Source organism: Rhea pennata, chromosome 17 (assembly GCF_028389875.1).
Source record: "Rhea pennata isolate bPtePen1 chromosome 17, bPtePen1.pri, whole genome shotgun sequence".
Taxonomy (NCBI): Eukaryota; Metazoa; Chordata; class Aves; order Rheiformes; family Rheidae; genus Rhea; species Rhea pennata.
The window spans coordinates 8,385,140-8,408,074 of NC_084679.1; the positions used below are offsets into that span (position 1 = coordinate 8,385,140).

Consider the following 22,935-nt stretch of genomic DNA (forward strand, 5'->3'; position numbering starts at 1 on the left):
TGAGTGCCCTGCCACGTTTGCAGCACGGCCCAGGCCGGCGCCTTCCCCCTGCCTCGCATTGCGGGCAGCCCGGGTGCTTGCCTGGACTTCGTCGCTGACGTATGTCAGACGTGGATTTTCCCAGCTGTCTGCTGCCATCTGCCAAGCGTGGTCAGGGGCACACAGCGCACGGCGCCGGCCTGCTGGCAGCTATAAAATTGAGCCGTTTTGCCTCCTTAAGCACCAGCTCTTTTTTGCAAAATAAGCTCTAGCTCTTGCCTTGCAGAAAGCCCCGCGATGCTGAGAGCAGGGCGGCGGCCGGCGGCGCGGGCTCTGCTCGACGCTGCGCAGAGCCGCGGCGCCCGTCCCAGCGCAGCGGGAGCGGCGGCCCCGGCGGGCAAGGCTTCGCAGGTGCCCCGGGGCAGTGGCGAGGCGCCCGTCTCCGCTGCTCGGGGCAGGGCAGCCGGGATGCTCCGGCTCCCGGGAGCGCTGCGCAGCGCCTCTTGCAAAGGCTGCAGCAAGCGGGGCCGGGATCTGCTTGTGAAAACAGACTGCGCCCCTCCTGGCTAGGAGCAAGCATTAAGATGCAACGTTATGTTGTTAGCAAGTAGTTAACGTTACCCCAGTAGCTGCAAAACTAATGCTAGCCTTTGAGTATTTTGATTTTTCAGGAATATGACTTTTTTTAGAGGAAGTAGTTATTGCCTCCTTCTAGCAGCTGGAGTGACAGTCTCTGAGCGTAGAAATCCTTCACTAATGTTGAGCCTCCGTGCATGCCAGAGAGGGAGGTGAAAGTTTACCAGTGTCCTGCAGACTGCTAAGCTGCAGTATGGGTTGGTTAAGTAATTTATCCCGAGGAAACAGGATTAGAAACCAGTCAAGTGCTAAAACGCTGTGCTTCTAAAAGTCATTTAATTTTCTGAAGGAACATTAAAGAAACAAAAGAAATTTTTCTGTATCATAACACTTCTGTTGTTCTTCTCTTCATCATAGGAAGCAAAAATTGATGTGTCGTATTTAAAATGAGTTACAGCTAAGGTAGCTGGTCACAGCATCCACAGCAGTACCACCCAATTAGAAAAACTAGTCTAATCTAACTTGATTTTACTGTCATTTTTTAAAATGAGTCCTACTTCAATCATAAAATCCTCGGACCATAACATTGCTTTCTACGCCATATGTCCTTATTTAGAGGAAAAAAATGATTGCACCCTTAATTCAAAGGGAACGTTTCCCTCTGAGCCAGAACTCAATAAAATGTATCAAAAAAATTGTGGAATAGGGCAAGCAAAGAAAATCAAATTGCAGCGTGTGAAACGATTTAAGGAGGGACCTGGGGAATACATAATCTCCAAACTGCCAAGTTAGAGCAAGTATAAAATATACAAACAAGCCTGATATTTTTCCCAGTTGATCTCATTATGAGGTATGCTTGGGATAGATAAATTTTGTTAGAATGCATTAAGGCTGGATTTTCAAGGAAACAAGTCAGAAGTAATGTGTTTAGCTGATTCCACCTTGTTTTGATACATGGGTCTTTTCAGGTTTAAAGAAGTACATTTTTAAAGCCGAATGGTTTGTTTTGTTTCAAGCATTAAAACCAGAGGCAGCTCAGTGACTTTACTTTTTTTTTTCCTTCTGGAAAACAGACGTTTATAATTTCAGCATGGTCTTTAATCATTAGGGTAGAGCTCTGTGCAGTATGTGTCACTGCCACTTACTGTTGCCTGCTTAAAATACACTGAACTAGCCTTGAGTGCAATCCCCTAACAGACTGCTTCGTCCACAAATAGTACTTTTTCCAAGTCTCCAATATATTTTAATTAAATTGTCCATTTATATTTATTAAGGTAGTTTACTGTCTCCTATTGCAAAAAGCTGCTACTGCTGCTCATCTACCAAGAGAAACGCTAGCTTATCTGGGAGCTGGTAATATAATGCAAGCGTATGCTACCCACAAAATCTTCCCAAAATATAGTTTGAGCATCATTTCTTTGTGGGGAAGAGAACAGGCTTTACGTTTAGCTTCAGTAAGTTTTGGGAATAGCTGCTCTTAGTAGGACCTTGCTTAGTGCTGTTTATTAGTAGCAAATGCTATCTGCAAAAAAGAAAAAAAGAAATTCTTTGACGTGGCCCTACTGCAGCGGTAGGAGAAGGCTCCGCTGGCGGGGCGACGAAGGCGTCACCTCCGGAGTGATCGGGCGGTGGCGTTCGGCAGGCTCGCTGCAGCCGGGTGAGCCCGGCGGGTGGGCTTGTCCCGTCGCCGGTGGGCCGAGAGCTCGGGCCGCGGCGTCGCGCCTCGGATGCCTCTCGGCTCTACCCGCCTCTCTCCGAGCGGCGTGTCCAAAATTAATAGACCTGTCTGAGCCACCGGGAGAGGCGTCCCGGAGACGAACAGTTTAATTATGCCTCTCCCCGGTGGGAGCTGCTTTCCGCGTTGCCCTCGGAGCAGCCCAGAAGCACGTCGCTGATGATTTTTACCTTTTCCTCCCCCCGCCACCGCGCGTGTCTGCGAGGCCGTCTGGTGAAAAGCAGCCGTAACCCGCGGAAGCGGCCGGAGGGTCCGAACCCGACGGCTGCGGCTTTAAGAGGGAGGCAGGAGCTGCGAAGGAAGGAAAACAAAAATCCCGCAGCCCGGTGTGGCAGCTGCAGCTTCAGACCGCGTGGAAGACGGAGGCAGACGATTCAATCTGGCCTGTGCCCCGAGTGCGTTTCCGAACGCTTCTGTGTGCGCGCGAGGTAATGAGCAAACGTGCCGAGATGGCAGGAGATCAGTGCGCGGCCGCCGCGGGAGCCGCCCCGCGCCGCGGGGTTAATGGGGGTGAGGGCCGGCCAGCCCAGCACCTTTCACAGCGACTTAAGAAAAGAATTTGTCTCCTTCTGCCCCGGGCTCCCCGCGGCGCTCCACCGGCGCTTTTGATAAATGGAAGCGTATTTGTTAAGAGCGAGCGGGGGCAGCGCGGCCGCGGCCCGGCGCGCCGAGACGCTCGCGGGGAGCGGGCCCGTCTGCTGGGGCTGGAAGAGAGCCAGCACCCTGGCGAGAAAAATCAAAAGACGCAAGTAAAGCCCGTGCGGAGAGGCAGGACCCCATCCCGCCCGCGGATCGACCCCCCCGGCCCTGCAAGAGAAGACGGGGGCAGCGCGAGGCGGCGGAGCGGGGCGGCGGCGCGGGCCGCGGCGTTTCGGGCGTTGCCGGTGCTTCCTTGCGCCTTGTTGTTTCGTTCCCGTTGAGCCGCCCTGAGGCGAGGCCGCCGCCGCTCCTTTGAGAGAAGACCCTGCCGCGGTCCCCCCTCAAAACGCAACGCCGAGAAGCACCTTCACGGGGGTCTCTCCCGAGGAGTTTGGGGCGGTGGGCATCGCTTTCCCAAATGAGACCTTCCGCTTCCGAGACGGCTCCTAAACAAGCTCGGAGCAGACCGAAAGGCTGCGCTCCGGGACGCGCTCGGATGTGGCCGGCGTGCGCCGCTACCTGCTGCTTCCCCGGGGCCTGCTTCGGCTCGGTGGCGCTGGCGGGAAGGCGCCGGCCGGGCCGGCCTGGGAAGGGCGCCTGCTGCCACGGGGCAGAGCGGGGCGGTAGGTGCCTCGGCGCTCCTGCGCCGGCGGAGGCAGCGCGCCCGAGAGGGGACTCGTCCTACGTGCTGCTTGTTAGCAGTTCTAAGGCGTTTCCGTAACTGCGGCACGGCAGCTTTATCCAGGCGGAAACGGAGCTTTCCGCAGCCGCCGCCCCCTCCCTCCCTCCCCGCTGCACCTTCGGATCGAGCGTTTGGCTCCTGTACGGGAAACGGTCAGTAACCGCGGCTGGCGGCGACGTCTGCCTAAGCCGCTGGCAGCGCGTTGGCGCCTTGCGTGCGTGTTGATGGAGCCGCTCGCGGGGCCCCGGGGGCCCCCGGGCCGCCGGGCACCGACATCGCAGTGCCGGGAGCTGAGCAAGCAATAGCCTTCCCGGGGTGGGGGGGAGCGAAGCTCCATCGGGAACACGGTCGGGAGCAATTTCTGCAAGTCGAGCGAAAACACCCAGAGAAAACTACTAGAAATCACGCAGGGAAGCCACAAGCAACTCCACGAAACAAGCTTTTGACCGGTTTGCTACTACCCCGGGCTGCGGAGAGTGCCCAGGAAACCACTGCATCCATTTAGCAAAACAACTTGTCCTCCTCGTTGGGTCCTGCATGTGGCTCATTAGGGTAATTACTGATGAATTAAGGCAGCTTGGCTCAGCGCTCTGGCAGTGGGTGTGCGGGCTCCCCTGCTGGCAGGCAGCAGGTGTAAATGAACAAGATCTGTCAAAAAGGCTGATGACCCTCTTAATTCACAGCAGCAAACTGGGGACAGAGGTAGTGCAGCAAGTTTAATAATTGATATTTACTTGGAAAGGTTAATGGCAGCAGTGATGCTTCTAATTTGCTTGCCCGTGCAAGACCTTGTCAGGTCAAATTGTCTCAATTTGTTACCGTGTGAGTAGGTGTAGTTTCCCTTTAATGAAATTTGGAGAAAAGAAACAGGTGGTGTCGGGAGCATTCTGTAACTCGGGAAAAAGAGCAAGAGCTTGGAATCTGCTAGCAGGTTGGTAAGTCTGCTAACTTTAAACAGCTGGCAGTTCAGCCCTGGTGAACAGCTTGGGTGAGCATTTGAGCTTGGGAAGGTTAAAGGATTTGGAATGGTGTAATTTATTTTCCCTTTAATTTGTTTCTGTTTGAGAGTTGTTTAGGTCAAAAGTGTAAGTTTTGACAAGCTTTCGTCCAGCGCTGGCTGGAAGCAATAGCATTACGGATCAGAAATCTGATAGGCAGAGAGTTCAACAGGTATTTATGTACTAGGGAAATAGTAGTTGTGTCCTGTAATGATTAAATAGTTCCATCTTCAGTGAAAACCAAAGATAGTGGTAACAGTAGCTACTATATCTGGATGCTAATTTAAAATTAGCAGGTTGGAATGCCTGCATGCAGGAGTTTCCAAAGAACTCGCTAATGACTTTACACCAGCAAAATGAATTTTCAAGTGAGTATAGGAAGATCCTGATGGCTGAAGGAAGCTCATGTGCCTAAATATATGTATTTATATAGATGTGTATCTATATTTTTTTATATGTAATATGTAAATTGAGTAAAACCCTATTGGTTTGGCATGAATCCTAGGCAAGAGCTGAAAACAAAATCGGTTAATACAAAACAAAAGGAGGATAAAATAAGTGATTGTCAGTCATGTTAGGTATTTAAAAAAAGAGCTTTTCAAAATGGCTTATTGATGCATCGATTTCAAAACTTAGTGATGGTCACGGTATTGATGTAATACGGTTAGATTTCTGTGCTTGACGTTGTTGGCCTTTCATTAAGGAAACTGAAGGATGCAGGTGCAACACGATGCATCGCGAGTGGATTGTAACCTGCCTTAATGATTGGCGCTGCTGCTGCAAATGCAGAGTTGCCGCTGGTTGGGAGGGTTTCAGGCAGATCCCAGCAGGGATTACCTCTCGTCATTATGTTATTGTAACCTTTTGCTACGGAGCAAAGATGAAAAATCACTCGTGATAAAAGTTTGCAGGTGGCCCAGTATATTGAACAAGTGGCTTACAACGAGTGAGACAGGCCACCGATGCCAAGAAGAGGTCCTTGTGTGAATAGGTGGCTACAAGCAAGTATATAATTCAGGTGCTTCAGTGTCTTTTCCTTTGGAAAAAAGTTGTATTGATGAGGTGTCAGGTGGCTGGAAGACATGCAGAGTAAGGACTTTAAGGATAAATGTATTATTGCTTGAACATGGGCATAATGCTGTCCATCAGTATGTGTGCCTATGCAAGGCTGTACGTGCCAGACTAGACTGGGTTCCTCGAAAACCGTTCCTCGTGGCGCCAAGCGCCAGAGCTGTCTGAGTGTGCCAGGGTTGTGTCCGAGCACGATGAGCAAATCCTTCCATCTCCCGAGCTGGAGACTGCCTTGAAGTAGGACAGCAAGAAACAAGGGGATTTTATTGCTATTAGAAGTACCAATTTGTACAAGCCGACATTTTAAATAGCGTAATTTAAATGGAACCAAACTGATATGAATAGAACCTATTAATAAATTAAACGTTTCTTTCCACCCAATATTTCACTAGGGAATTAACAGAATAATTTGTTAGTAAATGAGCCTGTGAATGAAGCTGTGAATGACAGATCTATCCTGTTCTCCTCCTCCCCCTGCAACACTCTGCGGATGTGAGCTGAAAGTTGCTGTGATTTCCCACAGTGTCACCTCGGACGTAGTGTCCTGTGTGCCAATACAAGCCAACCTTCGTGCAGAGGAATAAGGGGGATTTAATGGTGAGGGAACCGGCCTTGGCTGTAAGAGTTGGTCATCGTGTTCTTCAAATTTGGCGCATAACCAAGCTTAAGCAAGCTTTTAGGCCTGTGAACCTGCCGTGTGTCGGCCGCTGGCCGTTGTGCAGATCTGGAGCTCTCGGGGCTGGTGCCGGGCTTGGCACCGAGGCACATCTCCAAACACCGACTTCGAACAAGCTCGTGCTGGAGCGGGAGCGATGAGTGCCGAGCGCCTGCGTTAGGTTTTCAGGGATGCCTCAGGCTTTCTGAGCCCGCAGCGGTGCCTCGGCTCCCCCGCGCAGCGCCTGCAGCCTGCCCGGAGCACGGGGGCCCCGGCCGCGGCACGGGCATCTGCGCCGAGGGGTAGCGGTGGCGCAGGGCGCTTCCCTCCGCGCATCAGGCGTGCCACGGCCCCCCGTTTGCTTGTGCGTTAGGGGCCGGGAGTAGGGAGGCGCGTGGTCGAGCACATCTTCAGTGCGCCCGCAAGCATCCTCTCCACGGCGCCGTGCACGCAGGAGTGAAACGCTCAGCGAGCTGCCGCCAGCGGCCTCGGGAACAGGTGCCAGAGCAGTGCTTGAAAACCCACTTTTTCCCCCCCCCCTTCTTCTCCCTCTAGATGAAGGTCCCCACAAGCAGAAGTGGCAGAAATAGCGAGGAGGACAGCATCAGGGAGGCCACAAGCTCGCAGCGGAGCAGCTCCAGGGACCGGCTCAGTGATGTAAGTACCACTCAGGAGAGAGCATCGCGTCGTCGCAGCAATTCCCGCTGCTGACATGGCTTTTCATAAATCTTGCTGAACAAACGTTGGCATCCAGAGGTCACTGTGTAATAACTTTTTTTTTTTTTTTTATGTCATGATTGAGTGTTACGGCATAAGTGGTTGAGCTGCCTTGCAAACACTATAATCATGGTGCAAATAATATGATAAGCAAAAGATCAGAGATGGGAAAACAAAATGGAATTGTTATTCCTCAGGGAGAAATGGCTTGGTGTTTTGTTTTGTTTTTTTAAGGAAGTTGTGTTAAAAAGCTTTTTACAGTGTTTTTGGTTTTAGCTAGTGCACATAATAACGTACTTTGGGTGCAAAGACAGTTCATCTTATTTTTTGCTTCCTGCCTCCAAGATATGAAAGATTTTGGGGGAGAGAGCTGTCTTTCTCTCAGGAAATGTGATAGTATGTTGAGTGAAATGTTATGATAAAACAAAAGCAAACGGTGCCTTAGTGTGTAAACACACAAATGGGCTTTTGAGTCACCAAGAAATCAATGGCAGTGCTGGGATAATTTTATATGAAGGCTTTTTGTGTTAGCAATTAGCATTTCGCCTTCATTAAAACATGATTTTTTACTAATTAGGACCTTTCCCGTTAGGAGAGATTTAAATGAAGAACAATAATCAAACGCTGGCACGAGCATGTCTGAAATATTAAATTTGCCATTTCAATGGCAAGCCACTGAAATCCCAGAGCGAGTGGTTTTCATGTTGAGTTCTATTAATGTAAAATATGCTTCATAACTAAAACCTGTCACAGAAAACGGCTCACACCAGCTAAATTCAATTGGACAGTTAATTTAGCTTTAAAATTGAAAACACTACCTCCGCTTCAGGATGCAAAAGGAAGAGGGGGGGAAGCCTTTGATAAGTGTAATGTATTTGCTATTAAGGCTTTCAGAGCCCATTCTACAGGAGGAGAAGGGAGAAAAAGGGGGAAAAATGGCTCCCACAAATGTGTTTAAAAGCTGAAAGTATTTATTAAAAATGTCAGCAGAAAAGTGCTTTTGGCAGATTAAAGCGGGATTCAGCTTGACAGCTCTGACAGGGAAATGTGACGGGGGAAAATTCTCTCTACATGTTTTGAGTGCGAATGGGGCGCTGTAAACAGCCTACACAGTGGGAGGAAGAGAAAAATAACATGTCCTGTGATCTGCTTCCAGGATTACGGATCCGCAGCCAGCCGCAGGGGGGTGGGAGTGGGGAAGATCCCTTTCGGACAAACCACCTTTCTGCGCGGGGTGTCCGTGGCTGCGCTGTTAGACAGCAGTGGTCTCAATTATTTATACGTGTATTTGTGAGGTTCTGTTTTCCTTCCCCTTGGCCACTTGCGACAGGTATGTGACAGGGGCCACTAGCAGAATTGCTGCACCATGATGTGGGGTCCAGGAGAGGAGTAACATTCAGACTTGATGATTAGCTTAGGTCAAAGCATTAAGTGGTCTTGGAGACTTTTCTCATTAAGCCAATGCACTTAAAGCTTTTTCTCATCCTTTGCTTTGACCACAAGTCACAGGCTGAGCCTGTAGGAATGGAGCTGGAGTGCCTAATACCCTCCAAATCTTCAAAGTGAGTTGTTCAGCCCTGCGTTCAGTGGGAAGTAGGCACTCTTCTCTTCCTGGTCAACAGGGACACAGAGGCACTGCCTGAAGGCCAGGGCACACTGTGGAGCTCTGCTGAGGTTGCTCTAATGACCTGGCAACCCACTGCAAATGAGAATTTTTCAAATTACTAATTAAACGGTTTGAAAAGTAAGGCTCATGAATCATGGAATGCACTTTGTTCATTATTTGATGAGTGCAATTTAGCTTTAATTACGTATAACGCTTCTTCACATACTAGTAAATGTTCTGTAGTCTATTTAGTGACTGTCAGAAAGTCTTAGAAAGTCCCCCTGGTGCAATCAGCTGGTTTTCCCAATTTGTGTGCGAAGAAGTAAAGCTTCAGACTTTTTGTAGCAAGGGAGCAGGAGAGGGGGAGAAAACGGCGGCATGCGCTTGCGTGTCAAGTCGCGCAGGATTTTACTGCCCAGCCTGTGACTCGTCCTTGCGTTGCTCTGTGGCTCTGTTTCCTCGCAAGCCACCTTGATAGACGGTGTGTGAGCGAACTGATTCAACCCCTTACGTGTGGCGCTCTGAGGATGTAAAAACCCATCAGGCAGTAAGGATGTGTAAAGGGAAGGCAGAAATGATTTTTCAGTGTGGCTAGTGATTACAAGTTGCAGTCCGACCACACGAGCGTCCTGGGGTGGCCACTTTTCTTGCAGATGGCTGGGCTGCCTCTGGAGGCACCTGAGCCCCTTCACGCACTTCCCAGGTGTGTGGGGAAATGTGTACAAAAGCGTCGGCTCTAACGTTCGATATTGCTACCGTAGGAACAGTGGAGTCCTCCCTCCGGCTTCATTGTAGGCCTCCCTTGAGAAGGCGCTATTCTGAACAGCTTAGTTCCTCTTGGTGATTTGTTTCTTGAGGTGACTTACTCAATGTGATGCCAGTAAGTTGTTCTTTATTTACATTAATGCATGTCATTAGTCTCTAATGGACCATGAAGGCAAGAGGTGGCCCGGTCTGTCGTGAAATAATTGCACTCTAAAGAAAACTGAAGCAAATGATTGATTGCGTCTTGCACATGCACGCACGCAAGTATGCGCGTAGCCATCAGCTCATCCGCAACAAAATACAGCGTGTTTTGCTTCGGTCCTTGGCATAATGGAAATTCTGTGGGGTAGGAGCGTCATAGCAAAACAGCAGTCATCTGTGTTGTATAGTACGTCTCTCCAGACATTACACTGAGGGCCATTTATTATGGGTCACTGGGAAAAAAGTGCTTATTACGATCTAGTGAAATCATCTCTGGCTGCAGAGGTTTGATTTGTTGAGGCTGGTCTTGTCCTTCAGCTGATGGACCTTACAAGCAGAAAACCAAAGAAGTTTTAACCCGGGTTTGCCCAAGGGATTGTGTAGTGAGGGCAAAAGGAAATGGGAATTTACTACTTGTTAATGTTCAATGTTGATGTGAAATTCTCTTAAAATTCATTATAAAGCTAAAGTCCCTGTTACGCCTGTACTCTCAGGGTCCTCTACAACCAATATCAAGTCAGCAGCCTTTTTCCAAAACACGATTTTCCTCTGTGGTCTTTCATAGTGAGGTAATTGGAAGTTACCAGAGAATTAAGAGGTAGATAAGCCGTTTTGCTGTTTTGTTGTATTGACCCAAGTAAAAGTGGAAGATTTGGGCATTTTGTTTTGTTTTTTCCCATGTTCCGTAATTGTCCTAATCTTTTCTGATGTCCTGAACAGTCCAAAAAATCCACACAGAGCCTTGTACAATGGCTTTTAAAAAAAGGGTTTTATCTTTTTCCTGACCCATCAGCTTAAGAACTGCCTGCTTTTTAATGGATTTTTTCCCTCACTAAATTGAATGGATCGTCCCTCATTATCATTTAAATAGAACCCTCACTCCCTGCGAACATGGAAAATTTGAATGTGGTAGTAGAGCTGTGATAATTTGAAATATTCGGAAGGTGGGGGCAAGGAGGGGGAGCAGGCGGCAGAGTGCAGAATTGCTGAATGTAATTGTCATGGATTCTCAATTTTGTTGCCACAAGATGGGAAAATAGACTAATAATTGTCTTCCAACCCTAGTAGAATAGTTGCCCTAGTTAGCTGAAGCTAACACTCTAATTGTCATGGGGGCACAGAGATGAATGAGGATGTATGCAGGGCACAGCCAGGGCTAAATTGAGTGATATACTAAGGCAAAGAGCAAATTGGCAATTATTGGCCCAGCTGAAAAGGTTGGCAGGTGTGCTGCTTTCTCATGAGCCCTTAGGGGGAAATTGGAAATATAAAATATCGACCATAAATACTCACTGATTAGGAAATATGGTGCAAGAGGTGCTGGCCACTTAAGAGTCAAAACTCTCCTTTTCAAGGAATTGTCTTCAGCTGTGGGAAAAAACCAGGGAGCGCTGCTGCTAAGTTGTTCAGCACTTTTTCTCTCATCTCCCAACCCCCAGGCTATCTTTTCTAATTTTCCATCATCCTATTCCTGTTTGTTTGTTTTTCTTTAAATGTAATAAACAGAAAGCAGCCTTTTAGGAAATGCGGAGATTTTCCTGTCTCTAAATGTTCTTTGATAAGTGTTTAGCATATTGTATAGCGTAGATATAAAATTCTCTCTCTGGTAGATGAATACAAAATAACTCCTGTGATTTCTAATTCAAACAGTTCACTGTGATCTGCTCTTCTTTGTGTGCCATCACAGTCACTGTCTCTTCTTCCCTCCTATTTTCTGTACTGTGCTTTTCCTGCTGGGACAAGGGGACTAAAGCAGCGGCTGGATACAAGACTGCAGACCCATGATGTGTGCCCAAGGCTGAAGTCGCTTTTCAGGTGCATGATCAAATGAGCCTTTGAAGTGAGAATAGGACCACAGTCATGCCACTGCTGCTTATTTATCCACTTTACAATCTTTGGCACACGTGAGACGCCTGATCTCTGCTCTGGGTTGGGCAACAGTGGAACAGAATAGCTTGGCATGTTTAAGGTCAGGAAAACCTCGGTGCAATAGCGAGTGATGTTACTGAGTAAAGGTGGCACACTGAAGGAGTTTTGGGGAAGCTTGTGATAGCTGCGTGTGGACTGCAAACACTCAGGGCACGTGCTGTCCTTTGCCAAGTGTAACGCACTCAAGTCTGATCTCCAGTTAGACTTCTGGAGGCTGCTGTGATAGCAGCGATGTTTTTTTTGGATAGCCAGGAGAATTGTAAATCAGCTCTGAGATACACTGCCAGCATTGTGGCAAGGTCAGAGCAGTCAGGAGCAGAGGGCACAGCATGGGTCAAGAGTGGACTCCATCAGCAAAGCTGCATGAAGCCTCTAAGCAGGATGGTGGAAGGGCTTTACCCGTTTAATCAGTATTTAGTAGAGCTCTGCTTTGGGAAGACTTCATAGCAGCTGGAAAAAACACGACCATCTACATTTGTGCGTTTCCTTACCTCTCTGAGTATATCAGGGAAGAGTGCAGAATGTGTGAGTGCACACACACACATAAAGATCTCTCTGCTTATGAACGTGTAGATGGTTGGTTTAGGGATTGCAAAACTCCTCAAGCTGGTCACTGGGTGTGAACACAAGGAGTGAAGAGAAAAGAATTGAATAAGAGCAATCTAGAACTTAGTGGTATAAAGCTAACAACAGGATAGTTTTAAGACTCCCCATCAAACCATGAGTCTTAGGAAACTGGTTTGAATAATAATACATATATAAGATCCTCGAAACCTTCAGGTCGCGTTGATCTGGGCAATGTGCTATGTACAGCTGTCTGGGTCCCTCAAAATACCGAATGCTTTCATGAAAACCTCTGCAACAGAAATTATGAGAAAAGTTGCCATGACTTGTATGAAGCTTTGGGTAGTGGAGCATAGCTGGCAAGACGGAGGAATCTGGAGGAGGCTTTGGGAAAGCTCGTGCAAAGAAAGATGGTTTGAATGGGAGCAGTACTTGTGCACATGCTGCAAATTTCGGAAATTCAGAGTCTTTTCACATTGTTACCCAGCTTACTGTATGTGAAAGATGGTTTGTTGACTGCTAGCCAGCAACTATTTCCTTCTGCTCTCCATGACTGTCTACTCTGGGAATCTAAATGTCCTCTTGTTTGGAAGCTGTTTCAGTTTCTTTAGCTTATAAAGCCACTTAGAGGTGGTTAGAACTTGCGTAGTCTTACAACTTACTGAACTGTTTTTTAAAAAATCTGTTCTGCAAGATCTCTAAGCATAACCCCCTTTGTTTATCCACCATAATAAAATAATTGAAGATGGGACATCATTCAAGTTTTGCATGACATCGAAATGTGTATTATGGTTATCTTGTTGGGTATTAGTTTCTAAGTGAAGATCAGATGCACTGTGTGACCTTTGGCAAGTCAGTTGAGCTCATTGTATTAACAGACAGGGATGTGACTGCAGAAATTAACTGCATTAAGATTCTCCTTGTTAAAGTCCGGGGTATTTTTTGCCCATGCCCGTTTTCTCCCTCCTTCCCACTGCCCTCTCATCTAAAGACAGACAAGTTTTGTAAAGGATATTCTTTGAGAAGGAAATACTAGATTTCTCTAGTAATCAAAACAAAGCTTGTATTATTCTATTGTTGAATGTTCTTTAAATGACCAGATAGACTGGTAAACATACTTGCTTCCTTGTGTCTCGATCTAATCTCTGTACAAGTGGAGACGGAAATAAGAATAGTACTAGGAGGTTCTTTTCTGGAGCAATAGCTGTTTGCCCAGAAAAGCTATTTCAACAACAGAATATTGTACAGCTAATCAGTATACTTTTGACTTTAGCCAACAAAAGTGGTACCTTTCAGAAAAGTTGCAATGAACTCTTGACGTTTCTGAAGTATCTCAGTTCGGGGCTTTTAATGAAGGGGGTGAATGTGAAAAATGAGCTGATTTTGTAGTCGTACTGCCATTAAATCGCTTTATGATTAAGGCAGGCCTCAAGGATGTAAGAGTTAAAACCTTGAAAGGGAGGATTTGACTCAAGGTGTCCTGTTATACAGATTATTCTTAGATTTTAAACCCCTCCTCATTCTGTCTTTCTATTTCAAAAAATCGCCAGTGGCTTTAAGAAACTGAGTGGACAGTGCCTTGGTTTCTTTTACTCCAGGAGAACTCAGTGGAGGGCCATACTTTTATTTATGAAAGGGAAATAACTCTCTCCGTCAATTTAACAGATGATCTTATAAAACCTGCTGAAGGTTATTGGCAAGATTTTTGTTGTGATTTTCTTTTCTAAATTACAATCATGGTGTTTATAAGGAATAAAGTAAGAAATCTTTTAAGTAAAATTGCGGTGTAGCTTAAGGTCTCAAGGACATTGGGAGGGGGATAGCATAGTTTTTCAACAATAAGATTTTGTATTTGTTGCCAGAGATGTGGGGATGTGTTTTTTTGTTTTGTTTTGTTTTGTTTTTTTTTTTCATCCAGCGTAATTAACACAAAAGCTATCCCAGGATAGAAATAATTCACTCCGTGATGTAACCGAAATGTCTTTTCTATGCTCTCTGGTTTTGTTTTTAACCTTGGGCTTAAAAGGAACCAAGAATCTTTAACTGTAAAACAGCACATCATCTGCAAAATATTATAACCCATTTATCTTTATGCATAAATGCCATCTAGCACTGTAGTTCCACTTCTGCGTCATTAAATGCACAGACCACACTTGTTTTGCCCCTAACGAGTAACAGACTCCCTGAGAAATTTGAGGTATTCCTGACAGTGCTGAGGAGGCGCCAAAGCTGGTGGTTGAGCGGGCAGGGCGCTCGCTGCAGCTGCCTCGCGGGAGGGCTCGCGGACCGTTTCCGCTGGCCGCCCATTCTGCACAGGCATCATCAGGGTTGCATGGGCATCTCTTGCTGCACACCCTCTTTCTTCAGCAGTGCTGTGTTGTGCAGGCCTGAGGGCAGGGCATGATAAGCCAGCGGCGTGCGTTTGTCTGGGGACGGTGGGCCAGGCAGGGTTGCGATCATCTGGTTTGGAGTTGTGTGTTTGGCCACATCTTTCCTGCCTGTGATGCTTTCTTCAGTCTAATCTATGGAGGCCAAACTGAACCTGCTTTGGTGCCCGAGTTAAAGCCTCGCTCTGTAAGAGCCACTTCGGATTGTAGGCTCAGGTGGACCAGAGCTACAAGGTGGGTGCCGTGCTGGTGAGGATGGCCCTGTGTCAGTGTACTGCTGCTAGGTGCCACCATACCTGGCCACTGAGATGCCTCCAGAGGAGAAAGTTGACTAAAATAGGAATGGCAAGTAAACTATTTTGAGACTAAGACTTTCCCAATAGCTCTCCATGTCAGCACTCCTGTCCCATAGGTAAAGGAGTCTGCAAAAGTTGTTCCAGCTGGAGACTTGCCCTTGTAAGTGCTCTTGCTAGACAAGCACTCATTCATAGTCAGAGAAGGTTTCTTCTAGCTTGGGTAGGTGCCAAGTTAAACTTCCACTAAGATTCCTTATGTTGCAGCCCCTATTGATTACTTTCCGTATTATTTGATCTTTATGTAAAGATATACGGATTGAGCTATGTCTGTATCAACCCCAGAAGATTTCCTTTTTAGGAACATCCATCACAGTTGCACACAAACTGTTTTGCTTTGGCACTCATAGCAGATACTTACTGCAGCCTTCAAAGTTGCTACATTTGGCAGTTTGGTATAGATTCTCTTAAAGAGCCCACAATGCATAGGAAGCCATGGAGGCTTGTGTTAGATGCACAGAAAAAGTGCATGCAAAGACCTGTGTAGAGCATAGGGCATTGTTTTTCATGAATCTAAGTCTTGGAAAGAATTTTAAGAGGTGAATCCAAAGTACTCACCAGTTACTAGCTTCATATGTGCAGTAAAAATATCGGGAAAAGGATTGTTTTCCCCCTGATTTCCAGAAATTTAGTGTTAAAATTGTAAGGGTGAGAGAAGTTCTTAAGCGTGAAAAATGCCAGAGTAAATTGCCATTTAATTGCAATTATTTCTTATATAACACGTTATTCAGCAATTGTTTCCATTCTTTTCTACTCAGTGGTTTTAAATTGGTGGTCTACAGACTCCTAGGATTCTTGGAGATCTTAGAACCCTGAAACTTAGATAAGAAAAGTGGATCTATTGTTAGCATGTTTGAATTTGTTGTCCAGGGTTCTGCTCTGTCTCTGGAAAATATTTTGGGGATCTGCAAGTCTCAAAAATGGAAAATAACAGCATTAAAGTGAAAACTCTTAAGAGGTCATTTCCCCCAAGGAGGAGCTTTTAATGAAACCTCCTGTTTTTGTTCTTGGTCATTATTTGCAATTTTTTAGTCTTTGTCAGTCTTTGTGTTAGAACTGAACGACTGGGAGGAAGAGGGGAAAATGCTGCCCTTTCTCCCTTCCTCCTCCTACTTCTCAGAGGAGATAATTTATCCTGTCCTCGTTTCTCTGTGTACTTTAGGTAAACTGCCTGATCAAGCTATCAAAAGTGTCAGAACAGATAATTGCATATATAGATAGCAGCTGTTCAACATACTTGACTAGATAGCGGAGTATTGTTGTTAATCTTTTTCCTATACAATGTGGTGAATTCTATGGAGTTTGGGTTTTTTTTTTTTTTTTTTAGCATTTAAGTGGAGGCAGGGATTTATCTTAATATCTCAAAGAAGAGATAAGTGCTACTGCCCTTCACTTCATTTATTTTGAGGTGGTTTACATTAAAAAGGTTTATAAATAACTCCCTACCTTTTTGTAGTGTTTGGAGGCAGAGGCCAAATCAGTGTGTAATATTCAAGAGGCTGAAGGTTAAGCACTATAAGTGATGTAATTTGTTATTACTGTTGCAGACTTCCCTGTGAAAGCTTTCTTTTCCCCACTGAACAGAGATCTCCCAAGCTTCTTTGAGACTGGGTAGGAGGTGTGGGCAGCACCATGTGGTGGGAACTGGCATCTGGTCACACATTAGCTGCAAGCCGATGTGTCTCAGCTTTCCTTCCTTCTGGCACGCTCTACCAGGCAGTGAGGGTTGATGGTCAGGCTGCTGGAGGGCCTTCTCTCCTCCAGCAACGTGCTTGCCCAGTTGCAGGACATTGCTGTTGTCTCTTCCTCATTTTGGAAACTTCTCCATGGGCGGTTGACTGGCAAGTTGCTTCTCTGGTGTTTAGGGCATTAACGAGGCAGTGGCACAGGGTGTGCATGGGATGAGGCAAAAGAATTGTGTTTCTTTGAGTGCAAGAGTTTCTGAGGAAAGGTTTCCAAATGTATCTAGGCATCTTCTGATCAGTATGTTTGAAAGTTGGTGATACAGAGGAACTGTTATCTTACTGGTGGGAAATTAAAAGTGCTTGCAGTAGCCTGCAATCAGTTTGCATCCACTGCTTTGGGGGAGCTGTGCTGTTGTAGTGATTTAGCAACTTTTGGCGCTGCTGCAGAAAGACAAACAATCCTCAAGATCAACCTGGAACAATTTGGCATTTGTGTTCAAGCTTTGGTGTTCATTAGAACACCAGTCTTGGAAACTGGATAGATAAGGCTCAATTCTTTTTCAATAAAATCATCTGGTGAGGGCATCATGATTTTAAATCACACTTGGAAATTGGCCTGCAGAATTTAGCTGCTTCTGAAAGAGCCAAAACTGGCAGCTCAGCAGTATTGGGTGTTAAACACAGGAAAAAGATCCAAGTCACTGGGAAAAATATAATGAAAGTGAAAATAATCAAATGATTTGGCAGCATCTGAAGTAGGTAAAGAAATTCTAGAGAGAGAAAGGAGCAGGAGGAGATTCAACAAGGAGCAAAAGTAAACAATGTAATTTAACTTGCTCAAAAGGGACAGACTACTTAGTAAAGCTCTGAGAGATGATAAATTAGTGCTTTGCTGCTATTGTTGTTTTGGATAGAGCTGTCAGAGAGAAATACTGCAGCAATGAAGGCTGGAGGTTCATGAATGCATAGAGGGGAATGGAAAGTGGGATATACGGCTACGTGACTGCAGGTTCGAGTCCATGAGGCAAAAAATGTCCAACCCTGATTGAGGAGAGCATCTTTGTATGTGTGTTATGTTCCTTGGAAGCTGCAGTTATGTACTGAAGAGGGATGGTTTAAAATGCATACTTAAATGCGTTCTTGAGTCTCTGTTTCTGTGAAGATGTATCCCACGTTGAAAGCTTTTACCTTAGTTGGAAGGTGCTGTTGAAACCCTGCTGTAGTTTATGAAACCTTGTCTGAAACCACCCTGGAGCCATCACCTGGAAATGCTCTTTTGCTGTTACTCCTGTGACAGCATGCAGAATGTCAGAAAATAATTTGAGGAGCTCTGGTTGTGAAGTTTTCCCCAGAGGACTATTGGGCTGGGGGAGGGAATCTCAAAATGATTCTTATCTTACATTACAGAGAATCTCTTGCATTACTTACTGTGGCATATTGTTTCCTCCCACAGAGTTCTGCTCAATCGCTTTCAGGAAGAGGCTACTCCGTAAGTCATTTTACAGCTAATTCTTTCACTTCTGTTGATGTTGATTGCAGAGGTTTATACTACCTGTTGCATATCCACTGACACAAAAGAAATACAAACATAAAAAAGGAAAAAAAAATAGGCTTAGAGTACAGAACTGCCTTGCACCTGGCCAGGGACAATGCTGGCATTACAGAGCATTAAGCAGTCTGTTTAGGGACTTCTTGGATTTAATTTTACCCTTAGAGAGAGAGGATTTTGGTGGTGTTTTGGGGAAGTGGCTTTCAGCTAGTAGATAGTCCTTTCCTGGGGATTAAAAGACACAAGTGGGGAGAGTTTTCAACATTGGTGGGAGATGCCTCCTTCCACCTCATCCAACCCCATACGTAGTTTTTTATTTGTGTTACATAAAATGATGAAAGACAAAATTATTGGATTTTAGAACGAACTGTGACCCTTTGCTAGTCTCAGCAAAAAGTCAATATCCTCCCGTTTGCAAACTCTGAGTTGTAAGACGTTGTTATAGGGAAAATTCACTCATTTTCAGAGGATGGTGATGTTGCTTGTCTTGTCTCTTCCAAACAAGAGCATCATAGGTATAAGAAGTGTTGTAGGGCTGATGTTAGAGTGCCAGGACACATTTGCACGTGTATGCTATGTCACGGTGATGTTTAATTGACCATTTCTATTCACATGTGCTTTATTCATATGTACAATGACATGTCTTCATATAGAGGCTATATAATTATCTGAACATTTGAGTACCTTTGTGCTGCTCAGCTGTCTGAGAAAGCAGGCACATAGATGATGCTGTACAGATTAATGTAAGAAATAAGAGAGGGTGTGAGTGGCTTAGTAGCGTCAATGTGAAAACTCCTGGAATCCCATTATGTCTGACTCTCATAACAAATGTACAGTGTGTAGATGTCTGTGATGATGCCCAGTCCGTTGAGCCAGTAAGTCACTATTCCCTGATTACTAGTGTAAAGGTTGTAGGTGACTCTGTGCACTTCTCTTGTATGCAAATCTGAATGAGACTGTCTAATCCATTTAACAATTCCTGCCTGTACTTATTGTCAATAGTCGCTGTTTTTGCAAGCTCCACCACGATAAAGCTTTGTCATCTAGGTGAATGATCAAAAAATACATTTCTTACCAAGAATTATAACTGCTCACTTCTGATAGTAGATTAGAACAAGGGTAGATTTTTATATACTACGTGAAGTTGATGTAGAGACCCAGCAATAACTGTAAGAATGATTTTCTTTCAATAATTTATGTTGTATGTTTGGAGTTGTGTGGTGGAACCTGAGAGCTCCTACCTAGTGCTGTTTGGCCACAGAGAAGAAATTGTTTGGCAGGTTATAGTTTGTCTGATTTCATACTGTCACATGATACTATCATACACATTGTTATCAGAAGTTCATAATGCAACACTGAGTGTATTTGAATCACAAAGCCATTACAAAATAACTTATTGCTGGAAAAGATCTGAAAGCTTTACAAAATGATGTCACAAAATTTTAGACAATAATGACATGCATCTCATAAGTATCCTGCTATCAAAACGTTTCCCACATCCCAGGTGAGTATCATTACTTAATTCCTCTCCTGATGAAAACCGTTTACTCCAGCACAGTTTCAAATGTATGCTTGCAAAGCAGTTGAGCACTGCTCCCCATACGCACAAACAGCTGGATTCACCTAAACTTCTAAAGGCAGATGCCATATCTTCTATTTGTCTGTAAAATCCCGTGCTTGCCCTTGGCGCCACATAAATAATAATGCAACATCTTCACAAATTTTATGACTTAGGGCGTGGTTTGGGAATTAAACAGTTTCCCACTGGCTATAGCATTTGTTTCAAAATCTTAATGGAAAAAGGCTGAAGAATTCTTTTTAGAGTCCCTAAGCTGATAAATCTTTGGACTGTTTTCCTCCCCTGCTGGCTACTAAGAAATTTACTTTTGTCTCTCAAATAAATAGTTCTAAGAAGTTAGCTCCTTTTCTGTGCATGTGTGGGGACAAGTTTCTTTTATTTCGCCAACCCGTGACTTTGTGCATGCCATAGCAGTATTTCGAGATCATGAGCAATGTAAGCTGGGGTTGCTTCTCCTTATGGGTTGTCATTTTCCCTATTAAGCTGCCTTCTGCCTCACCATGTGCCAGCTGTTGAGGCTGACCACTTCCCTTAAGACTCTGATGCTGCTCTAAATTGATTTAGCATAAGGCAGAGGCTATCACTTCGAGCACTGCCAGACCTCGCGGGCCCAAACCTGCATTGGAAGCTGATTCTCCCAGGTGGCAGAGGGACGTTCAGAACACCAGTGCAAGACGACTGGCCCCAAACCAAAGGTTGTCTGTAATACATGGTGAAGTTTTTCATTTTCTCACGAAAGCAGCTGTATATTAAACACTAAGTCAGTATTTTGGCACTGCCGTGTTTACATCGAGTAGATTGTTTGCCAGACATGGTAAAAACATGTTAAAGAACAGTGCTAGCTGGAGACACCGTGGAGGCATTGTCCCTCGTGCTGTGTGTGATCCCCTCGATCCTCTTGATATCTGTGTATGGTTGTGTTGTCGAAGACTGTCGCTTGCAAAATGAGGATATATATCATTCCTCTGTGAACTGCTTGTACTGGGTTTCATAAGCAGCTGTTTAAATACCACAAAATATTTTATGCATGTTCATTTTTTAATTAACTCACTTTGAATCTGCCGACTTTTCCACTCACTTGCTTCAGCTGTCCTTGCAGAGAAGTTTGTTTTCGGGAAACATTTGTTCAGAAACGACAAATTTTAAGGAAATGCAAATTTGTAGAAAGAGGGTTTACAATCTGTAGTAATGTTCTTTTATAAAAAATCTCAATCCAAGATTTCAGACCACTTTGGCCACAGAGAGAAGGCTGAGTAAGGTCTGTCTATGTGGTCAAAACAGGTTACCACTGAGTACTCCAGCAAGCTGCTTGTGTACAAGGCATGGACTCTGGAGCTGAAGAAGAAAACCAAATAGAAGTGCCTAAACAGTAACTCCTGAGTATAGGGTATTTCAACAATAAGTGCCTGAATAAGGACCGCACAGGAAGTATCTCTGTGAAATTTTGGTCTCATTGAAGTTAACAATAACCCCTCAGACTAACTTCAGCTCTATGTAGATTTAGTTTCTACGTGTACAAGTGGTAACAGTGGTAACAGCAGTGGCATGTAGTTTCACAGCCTATAAGATATCACAGGCAAAAATTCCTATAAATCTGTTTCCCAAATTAAAGGTTTGAGTGACATTTAGTTTATGTGGATAACAAAGTAATAAGACATATCTTTGTCTGTAGTGCTTTTGCAGACTCCTTATCTCATCAGTAGCATGTGTTTCATATCCTTATCTTACTAAGGTATACTTTCCGTTATGCTGAGAAGTAGAAAGCTCGTTTGTTTATGGAGGTTAATATCTTACTCCTTTTATGACTTGATAGTCACATGTATGTGATAAACTACTCTAGCCATTTGTCACACTTCCTGCACACATAAATGAGATCAGTGATTTTAGTCAGAAAAGTCTGTTTGTCCTCTGAACAGACAAAACAGATTTTGGTTTTGGTAGCAATATGAGAGAGATCTAGCTACTTGAGAATGTACTGATTTGTTTAGAAAAAAACCCAAAAACTTGTAGAATTATAAATTATTGGAATCTACTAGCTGTGTGTTGAGTGGTTTACATATCACTGAAGTTGCTCTGTGGAACGCTTTTCAAGTTTATTTCTGATAGCTATGCCATGCAATTTGGGACCTAACATACTTAGCAAGTAGTTAAAATTAACATAACAAGCTGGATGTATTGATTTTAATGGCTAAAAAGAGGCACTTGTTTATAATGTCCAGCACATCTATAGACGAATTCAAGCTGCAGTTGACTCGCTTTTGCAGAGAGTGCAGAAGAAGATAGAAGTGGGAATATGTGGTAGCTTAAAAATAAACAAAAAGCCTCTTCCAATAATTTATGTGTTTATAGAACATATGTGCAGCTGTTCCTCCTCTAAAATCGAAGGGGCTAAAATGCAGGAGTGAATAAATGAATAAACTTGAAAGCATATGGCAAATGGAGATTCGGTGAACCAACTCTTCTGAGTTTACCTTGGAACAAAAGTGCAGGAGGATGAGGAGTCTTTGTTTTGTTTTGTTTGCTCTTGAAAGTTTTTTTTTAATGAAAAAAACAGTAATGTACACTTGGCAAAAAAGGCAGCTGATTTTTAGTCTAAGCTTCTGTAAAATATCAAAGTCTTTGCAGCCTAGTCAAGTCCCTGGCAGCTCACCAAATTCTTTTGTTTTTACATCTTCCTGGTTGAACACTGGAAACCAGTGTATCAGATAACTTACGTGAAGCTCATGTATATCAAGAAATGTGCAAAGAAACATAAGGCTTGCAGAGACGCTTGGGTCACCGAGAGCCAGCTCAGTGCTCTCTGTGCCCTTTCTCCCCTCTCCCTTGTGACACTGCACAAGAACGAGTACCTCGTAACGCAGGTGAAGGCAGAGTCGAAGGTGGTACCAGCAAACACTGGGCGCTCCGAGCTCCTGAGCCCTGCTGCACGCCTGTGACACCAGCCTGGTCCTTCTGGCTGTTCTCTCCAGTTACATTGTTGGCTTTTGGAACTGGCTTTCCGCTTGCTGTTGACAATCTTTACAGGCTCTGAGACTCCTTTATTTAACCATATGTCTACGCTGTACGCTTGATGCTTGCTGTATGGTGTAGTCACCTAGTTCCAGCTGCCCACAACCTCCTTCTCATGGTCAGAGCTCCTGAGTTTGTGTCTGCGGGCATGCTTGCTGGGACAGCAAATACAGAGCTGTGATTCACCCTGGCTATGGTACGGGGAGGGTCTCCAGTGTAGCGAGCTTGGTGGGAAGTGAGGAGAGAAGAGGACAGA

The 22,935-nt window shown here is 45.0% G+C and overlaps 1 protein-coding gene across 16 annotated transcripts in view; it reads left to right on the forward strand.

Moving 5' to 3' along the window:
- Positions 1 to 22,935, forward strand: part of FBRSL1 (fibrosin like 1) — a 548,288-nt gene that overhangs the window by 240,149 nt on the left and 285,204 nt on the right. For 15 of the 16 annotated variants that reach the window (XM_062590526.1, XM_062590518.1, XM_062590519.1 and 12 more), the window contains exons 3-4: positions 6,891 to 6,992; positions 17,996 to 18,031. In XM_062590526.1, the coding sequence (XP_062446510.1) occupies positions 6,891 to 6,992; positions 17,996 to 18,031 (138 nt within the window). The remainder of the gene's footprint in view (positions 1 to 6,890; positions 6,993 to 17,995; positions 18,032 to 22,935) is intronic. The other variant, XM_062590522.1, reaches the window with a different exon arrangement.